The sequence below is a fragment of the Echiichthys vipera genome (assembly GCF_963691815.1).
Source record: "Echiichthys vipera genome assembly, chromosome: 7".
NCBI classification, from domain to species: domain Eukaryota; kingdom Metazoa; phylum Chordata; class Actinopteri; order Perciformes; family Trachinidae; genus Echiichthys; species Echiichthys vipera.
This window is the reverse complement of record NC_139832.1, coordinates 32392416-32401409: the sequence shown is the minus strand read 5'-3', so window position 1 is coordinate 32401409 and position 8994 is coordinate 32392416. Positions and strand designations below refer to the sequence as shown.

The 8994-nt window shown below is 41.0% G+C and overlaps 1 protein-coding gene across 1 annotated transcript in view; it reads left to right on the top strand.

The window, feature by feature from the left end:
• Positions 1–458: 458 nt before the first annotated feature.
• Positions 459–8994, top strand: part of cmip (c-Maf inducing protein) — a 68143-nt gene continuing 59607 nt past the window's right edge. Inside the window, exon 1 of the mRNA XM_083916824.1 lies at positions 459–1086. Within this exon, the coding sequence (XP_083772950.1) occupies positions 763–1086 (324 nt within the window). The 5' untranslated portion in view covers positions 459–762. The remainder of the gene's footprint in view (positions 1087–8994) is intronic.

The window sequence follows — 8994 nt, the reverse complement described above, 5'->3', positions numbered from 1 at the left end:
CTTTCCTCCCTGAGGGCGGGTGAGGGAGGAGGGGGGGGGGGGTGAAGGGAGGGGGGGGGCGCCCTCGGCAGACAGTCAAGCGCAAAAGACACACGGCTCATCCGCTCGCCTCCCCATTGACGTCAGTCCGGTATCACATGAACGGGCAGGGACCAATCGGAGCGGCGCTGCCTGAGAGTGCTGGCTCCTTTACACCACGATAGGGGGAAAAGACTGAATAAAAGGAAACCGTGCGAGTGAGCCCTGCGATGACCACGAAACCTCACGGAGGAGCCTAGAACCGACGCCACTGGATAATTCGACCGTTGTCCTATTTATTCCAATGCTTCCCTCTCTGTGGATTATTGTGTTTGGTACCGGGGCGGACGGAATGGATAAGGCCATGGCCCTAACATATTGAATAGCCCGTTGGTGGTGGTGGAGGTGGTGGTGGTGGTAGGGGGTGGAGGCGAGACGCGCACCGTGGGGACAATTTATGGAGCATTGTGCGGGGAGGAAAATGGTGGATTATTTACACTGTATCATAAAAACCTTCGGTCGTCTGAATATCCTGCCATAAGACACTGTCTCGGCCGTGTCTACGGTAACTCAGGTCGTGTTATAGCCGTTGGTAGACCCCCCCTTCAGCTCGATCCGAACGACCTTATCCAGTTCTGTTTTTTTTAAATATACATGTAGGATTCTTGGACCGTTTCGACACGATCGCTCTCCCCTCCCCTGAGAGGAACATTTGGAAACATTCAGCTCTTGGATTACTGAACAATGGATTTCAACAGCAGCAACGGCGGCGGGGCCAACGAGCTGCACAACAACCAGTTTTATCAGTGCGAGGAGAACAAGCCTCTGCTGGGGGAGATGTCGGAGGGGAATAATAACACCAAGCTGAGCGCAGGGTCGTGCAAGAGGTCCCTGCACCATTGCAGCAGCAGCGGGATGCGATACAAGCTGCTGCACGAGGGGGACATCCAGGTGTGCGTGGTAAAACACCCCCGCACCTTCCTCAGCAAGATCCTCACCTCCAAGTTCCTGCGGAGATGGGAGCCGCACCACCTCACGCTCACAGACAGCAGCCTGACCTCGGCCACCGTGAGTTGTTTGTGCGTGTGTGTGTGTGTGTGTGTGTGTGTGTGTTAGTGTGTGTTAGTGTGTGTGTGTGTGTGTGTGTGTGTGTGTGTGTGTGTGTGACATGCTGCGTTCCACATTCCACAGGCAACTTTGGTGTGTGTCTCTTCTTGTCTGGACGCAGCAGACGCACACCGAGATTACGCACAGTCTGTTGTTGACGCAGTTTACAAGAAGGCCGCGTGTGATTGCTTTCACGGTCCGTTCTGCTGTTGTATCGGTAACAGTTGTCGAGGCCTACACCCCGTCTCCATCCGCTCCATCCCAATATCCCCTTCATCTCCATCACGTCCCCGTGCTGCAAATTTTCACTGTATCTGTTCTCGGTGTGGGGGTGTGGGGAGACCAGGTACAGTCTCGACTCACAGTCCTTTTTTAAGTTGAGGTTGCTGAAGTGTTATCATGCATGTGCGATGATTCAATTCAATTCATTAATATTTACAGTGCCAATTCATAAAATAAATTATCCCAAGACACTTTAAATATAGAGTAGGTATAGACTGTCGGCACCGGTTGGGGAGGAAGAAAAGGAGAGAGAAAGAGAGAAAAGACAGACCTATGGACAGAGAGAGAGACACTTCCAGAGATGCAAGCAACCACAAAAGTTACAGTAACAATAATAATATCTATAGTAATGTGAATATGACTTATGTTATAGCAGTTAATAAAGCTGAATAGTAGAAACAAGCACAGCAAAGGTGATAGAATATGACAATGATAATAATTATGGTAAATATGATCAATGATGAGTAGTGGTAATAACAGCTGTGATACAATGACATATTACTGATGGTGTTTTTATGGCTACAAATGTTATAATTTATAAGACTAATGATAGTTTATAGTAGCAATAGTGATAATAGCAGCAGGAAGCGTCATGCAGGACCACGGCAGCAGGCACCACCACCATCAGCAGAGACCTGGCTATATGTCATTAATTGCTCTTTCGTTGGCTCCAGGAGGCTTTAGCTGGTGTAAACTCTTGATCTAAATAATTAAACAACAAAGATCCATGAAATCAAACCCATCAGCAGGGGGTCTAAGGGCCTGTTAGGCGTGTGACATGAGAGCCCCTACTGTAGCAACCTGCATCCCCATAACAAACAGCTGTTTGTGTTGCTTCCTGCCTGTCTTATGGAAGGAGTGCAGAATCGAGAGAGAATATGGTGTTATTGTTATTCTAATGATGTTACAGGCCAGTTTAGCTTTAATGGTCAGAACACATAGAGGATATTTTCTCTGTTGATCAGCTGCTCAGCTTTTTGCATCAGTCCAATGCCAACAGGCCTATATGTCAACAAAAATATTACTATGCATGGTTATTTTAACCTAACCTGACTCCACAAGATGGATTGATTCGCATAATTCTCATTTGCTCAGCATATCCATCTGGGAACTCTGGTTTGGAGATCTTTTGGGAAGGGGCGAAAATACTGGTTGCTGATTGGATAAACCATCTGTCTATCACCAACATACGGGCCAAATCAACCAATCAGATCACTAAAGCGTATGACGTACTAACAGTGTAGAGGCAAAGCTCAGAAAGTAAGTTTGTCTAGGCGAAGTACGCTTGTCGTCCACAGCTCGTTTGGGAGAGGTGGGCTTTTGTAAAGCACGTCTACACAAGTACCCTAAAGCACGGGCACGGTACGGATGGACAGTGTGAGTGCGCCCTTAAATACAATGGAGATCAGAGATCAGGATGGTCTCACCAGGCTAGTTTTAACCAATGGTTGAATGATGAACACAATGGATGAGAGACTTTACCTCTATGCAGTGATCCAAAAATCAACACAACCAAAAAAATATATCTTTCAGGAAATCAGTATCTGTTCTTTCAAGGGCTTGGGGATGATTTATCCAGTTTCGTAGAGATGGAATAATGTATCAAGATATCATAGTTCAAAATGTTGGTGTCATGATGGACAATAACAAGCACATAAACTCAAAACTCTCAGAAAATGTTAGCTTAAATACCTGCCCAGATATATATCTTCAAAACAATCTCTAATGGTTTTCTATATTGTTTCTATCACAATGTCAGAGAACTGAACGGCTTTACAGGGATTTCTTTCGCATTTGGATGATGCCCTACACTCTCGTTCCTGCCGGTTATGTTCACACATGAGTATTCAAAAAAGTTTTTTTGATATTGACTTTTTAGTTATGAAATTACAATGAAACTTGCTATATCCTAAATCATTGTTATCAAGATAATGTATCCCTGTATCGAGATAGAAGGTTTTGACCATATCGCCCAGCCCTAAGTTTTTCCCTCAACATACAATATCCTTAATAATTTCTAAACTTGAATCTTACTACATTAACCATACACACCAGTCTGGAGGAATATAGACACAGTGTAATTATTAACCACAAGAGTAATGTCTGTGGTAATCAGCTGTAATTGTTAGTAATTCAGCAGAATAATACCAAAAATAATCAAAGCCTTTATTTCCCCTTCTGTTATTATCAACACCTGTGACATTTTCCACAAAGCCAGGCACATTGTTTTATCAACATACCTTGTTAGAGGCTTTTTGGATGTCTGCCTATCACACCCAAGCTAAAGGAGCGTGCTCAACTGCTCAATACACTGTGCAATGTCTTGGAGACTGTTTTTATTGCAGAAAAGAGTTATGCCTTTTTAGTTCACTTTTGATGCCAGTAATTGAGCTGAATTAAAGGTTGAATATGGAGAAAGAGCAGAACACCGCCATCTAGTAGCAGAACACCCAGTAGTCTACAGGAGACCGGAGTCTGTTTGAGCCTGTTTGAACCCACCCCCTCTAGCAAATCACACCATAAAAACAAGGATTAGAGGAGTTTGACTGACAGTTAGCTTTAGCCGTTCCAGCTAAGTAAAGATGAAAGTGATGTTAGCGATCAAGGAGAAGCGTAGCCATGTGGGCGTGCGTTTGAATGGCGTTCCTCTCCTTTCTCTCAGTCCATGGAGTGAATGCTCGGCCTATATTGACTCTGGTTGTTGCCCGTCTCCGCTCACTCAGCTGCTGGGACGAATAACACCCCCTTCACTGAGGCTCCGAAGCAGCTGCAGGATTGGCAAACTCTATTTCACCCAGTGCCAGCCTAAAGTAGCTGCACCCAACAACAGACAAACCTGGCAACCAGCAACGCCCAACGCTATTGGCTGCTACCATGGAAACAACGGGACAGAAAGGCATTGTCAAACCCGTCAATTTTTTAAATATTATTTTAGTCTTAATTTTTTTTAATGGATAAGCAATACTTTCATTCTGTACCCCTCAAAAACGCCCCGTGGGTGTATTCTTTTTTAAAAATATAGCTTTGAATAAATGTTCTATATATTCAACCTTTAATTTTACACATGAATACTAATGCAAGTTATTTAAGGATATTGGTCCTTTATGGGAAAATGCATTCATTAATGTTTTCCTTAACATCTAAATGGATTTGGTTTGTATTGGTCCTTCACACAGATCCCTGACTGGAGGTCGCAGTTAGTCTTTTTTCATTTCTCACTGAATTTCACTGATTACTCAAATCAATTCAATTCTTGTATACATGTGTTTGTTGTTGTTGGTATAACATGATGATATAAATCAGTGATGCATTGAAAGATTATTTTATTATAAATCAATGAATCTATGAAACATCTTTGGGTAGATAACTCTTGATCATGAAGCATAATGTCATGGAAGTTTCTTCCTGCGGACCAAATGACAGTGTGGACACATCAAAGTGCTTCATGAATTTACGTATACTTTAAAAGCGCAAACGTTGTTGTAGTAGATTCCTCATTGGACAAATTGCATGTTGAGAACCTTCATATAATTCATTTTCTATGGTGCTTCATGTTAGCTCATTAGCATTCACTGGCTTGTGCTAAAACTGCCTGATGATTCATCGCCTTTAGTTCCAGTTCCTGTTTGCTAAAGAACATTACAAGCTCAGATTTACTCCTGACTTTCCAGCATTATCACTTGTGTCTTATGTTGACATGCCAAACTTGTTAGCAACAGTTGCTTATTTACACATGTAGATAATGAGCATTTGGAATGGTGTTTCTGACCACCTAATGAACGTTAGTCCAATATTCACTCTTCTACCAGCTGCAACGCTGGTACTGTTTTTACCTTGTGAGTCTGTGTCATCATGGCAAAATTGGTCCTGGAGACACACACACACAGCAGGAACTACCACAGAGGAGGTTTGGAGTATTTTGCCAGGTGTTCATATGTCTGTCTGACTGTCTGCAGCCCGAATGTGTAAACGTAATAGCATCCCAACCATGCAGGTAGGCCTGTCATGAAAAACAAATTTTGTTGGGCGATATATTGTCCCAGAAGTTATTGCAAGAAGCGATAATTATGCCGTTTTGAGACCATTTTCATCTGATATAATGAATGAGCTAAATGCTCCATGTTAATCTCTCACTGTGTCGCGCAGGTCCACCACATCTCTCTGTTGAAATCAACCACACCTAGAAAGAATATACAGAAAGTTAAAATAGTGTTCAAATCTGGACTCGTTCTCGTGAACCCAATATCCTGTATTGACATTTTTTATCAGGAGGACCCTATCATGTATGAAATGTTTTTTTACTTAAAAATATGTGTGTCAGAATCTGAATCAAAAACACTTCAATAATCCCAGGGGGGAATTATTTCATATGTCATTCTGTATGTCCCATCAGTGATGCAATAAAAACATTAGTCTGTTTTACGGCCATTTTAATGATTATCAGGATAATATCGTGATAATAACTGACATAAAATGTTCATGCCATCCCATGTCTATAAGAGACCCCTCAAACATTGTCACATTTTATACATTATTATTATGAAAAAAAGATTGATTATAGACACTTAAGCAGTCATAATTAATGGTCCATGGTAGAGGGAACAGGGGCTGCCCGTGAAACTTTATCCAGTTAACAGCAGCCTCAATGACAGGCACCGCATCTCTCTGTGGGAGCAGGAATTAAGCAGAACCTATTTCTACATCTCAAGCAACTAATCATGGAAACTTTCTTGTAGTTTGGGCCCTAAACTTCTCGTGTTGCCACATCTCTCTTGTCACTTTGTCAATGAAGTAGTGTATTTATCCTCGCAATTTCTGAGATTGAAGCTTATTTTTCATTTATATTTTAAACCTTATTTTACCTTTCTGTCAAGCACATATTTTAAAGTGTACCATATAAATAAAATTCACTATTATTATTTATTTTTCTCACTAACTAACTCATCTATTTACTCCAAAACTAGCTTGAAATAGCTACTACTTGTTGCTCTGGATTATATTGTATTAAGAGGTGTTTCTGAATCGTTGTCCACTCCATTTACTCCATTTATTAGGGCAGAATATTAGAAACACCGCTTAATGTAAAGTAATCTTTTGCAAGACAGACAGCTGCATTACTAGCTCTGACAGTGTTGGACAACACCTGAATAAATGCTTTGTAAATGCTTTGTAAATGCAGAATCTATGAAAGAGCTGTTGTTTTGGATTGCATTAAATTGTGCAGCTGTAACTATGAAAGTGGCCAATGAGTATAAACATTTATTCATATTAAAATGTTCCCACTTTATCACTTGATTTCCAGCCCATTATTCTCCAGAAAATAAGTCCATATTAGCAAGGTCACAATGTTTTTGAATTTAATACGTTTTTATTTTGATTTAGTTTTGACGTTATAATTTCAGTTAAGTTGTGGTTAGTGTTCAGTGTTTAAGAAGAGCTAGCTTAGCGAGAGGAATTGTGACCATAAAACATTTGATTTGCTCCACTCTCATAAAAGCTAAAAGGTCACCGCTAGACTCGCGAGACTCACATTGATGACAGCATAACGTTAGACCAGCGTTGAGCGTTGCTATGGTTGATTGTGAGGAAGAACATCGCGGACGACATAGTTTACAGCACATCTAAAAATCTAAAGTTTGGAAGAAATTTGGACTCTATAAGAAGGAAGGAAAACTCAACAAAAGTCTGGTCACTTGGAAGGTCTGTAGAACAGCTCTAAAGTCCAGCAGCAGCAGGACAAATCTTAAAACTCACCTGGGGAGAGGACCATGGAAAGCTTTTGTCAGGCCCAGGCAGGAATGAGGACTCAGATGCGGAGGTTCGCGGGTCAAAACTGAATTTATTCCTGACGACAAGAGCAGAAACAGGCACAGAGCAAAAAGGGCCACAAACAAAAAATTACTCCGCACAGGAGGAACAAACAAATATCCATGGTCAAAAAACAAAGTACAAAATAAAGTCGCACCGTCCAGGAGGAAAAAACAAAAGGGCAAAGTTAACAAATGAATCTCTAAACTATGACGCTCCGTACAGGAGGAATAACAAAAAACAAAGTGAACAAAATAAGTAATTAAACAAGGAATACAAACACCTGAACGTGGAAACAATGAACCCGATGGCACACTGGATACATTCAACACAAGGTGCGAAATAATCTGGCAACGGGACAGGGGAAAAGACACAGACTTTATACACATGAAGGGAGGGGGACCACAGGTGGAAACAATCAAGGATCAGGGGATGACGTCAGATCGGTGACACAAGAGGAAGGGCAAGTGACCTGGAACAAGAGGAGAGTTATCTTTCAAAATAAAACAGGAAATGCACAAGACAAAAACCCAAAGACAGGGCAGCCCTTACTGCGGCGTGACAGCTTTGAGGTCATCACAAGCCCGTTTTATTGCTCAGGACCTCTGACAGTGGAGTTTAAGTAATGTCTCTGGTCGCATGGTAAATACGTTAGTTTGTTTGTTCAGTAGGCTAAGTCTTTTTTGTCTACCCGTGTCTATTGGAAAAGTCATAAACACAACATTTGTCTTCCATTTTATTATTATAGTCATAATGGAAAGGAACAAAAATACTTTGATGACATATATCTATTTGAAGATAAGCAGCAGTGACACTTTTATAGAACTGGGTTATTTTAATCCATTATAGAGAATGGATGTCTTCCTTAAACAAATGTTGAGAACTGTATCAGCGTGCATAGAATTGCACCAAATCGTTATATATTAAAATGTATGGTCCCCTGGCTTATGTGTTAACATTAAACAAATATTAACTAACTAACAGATTCAAATGGATTCAACATCAAAACGAGCCGTGCTGAATTCTTCCATATTAATATGTATTATCCCTGAATCATATGGTAGCCTATGTATCTAAATATGTATTGGATCATCTCATAAGTGAGAGATTCACACCCCTAGTATTCATGTCAGGAAACTCAGTCTGTGTAGAGCTAGGTGGCAAATGCTACTTCTTCTCTTTTGAATAAAGTCATGTGGGTGATTAATCCAGAGATTCTCTTTGTGTTTGGATAGTGACACAGTGATCATTTGTTGTGGATCATGTTGCTTGTCGACGATGTCACATATTCTTTGCTCTGTAAAGGTTCAAATATGAGGAAGAATGTTTTATTCAGGCTGAAGCATGAATGTGCATTTCCTGAGAGGAGTTGTTGTGTTCGGTTTCGAAGAGTGTGGTTATGTGGGCAGAAGAACAATGCTGAGCAATTTGCTCTGCTCTCTTACAGAGAGACTACTTTCAACAAGGAGGCGAAGAGCGTTGACTCTGTCTCCAGCAGCATCCCCACGCACTGCAAATAATTGAAATGATTGTGAGAAAAGAGCTTTGTGAAAGGGAGCATTGCTGCCAGAGGGTTTCATTAGTTTAAGTAACAAAAACTTCATGAATCCTGTTTCAGTTAAAGAAATGTACATTTTTTTCTAAATCCTTCTCAGTAAATTTGTCTTATTTTCAAATGATCCTGTTTTGTTTACTGCAGACTTAATGTATTTTCTGTTTTGCTGTGTTTTTTTTAATATACTAATATCGTATCAAAGTTTAAGGGTCTACTTACACTTC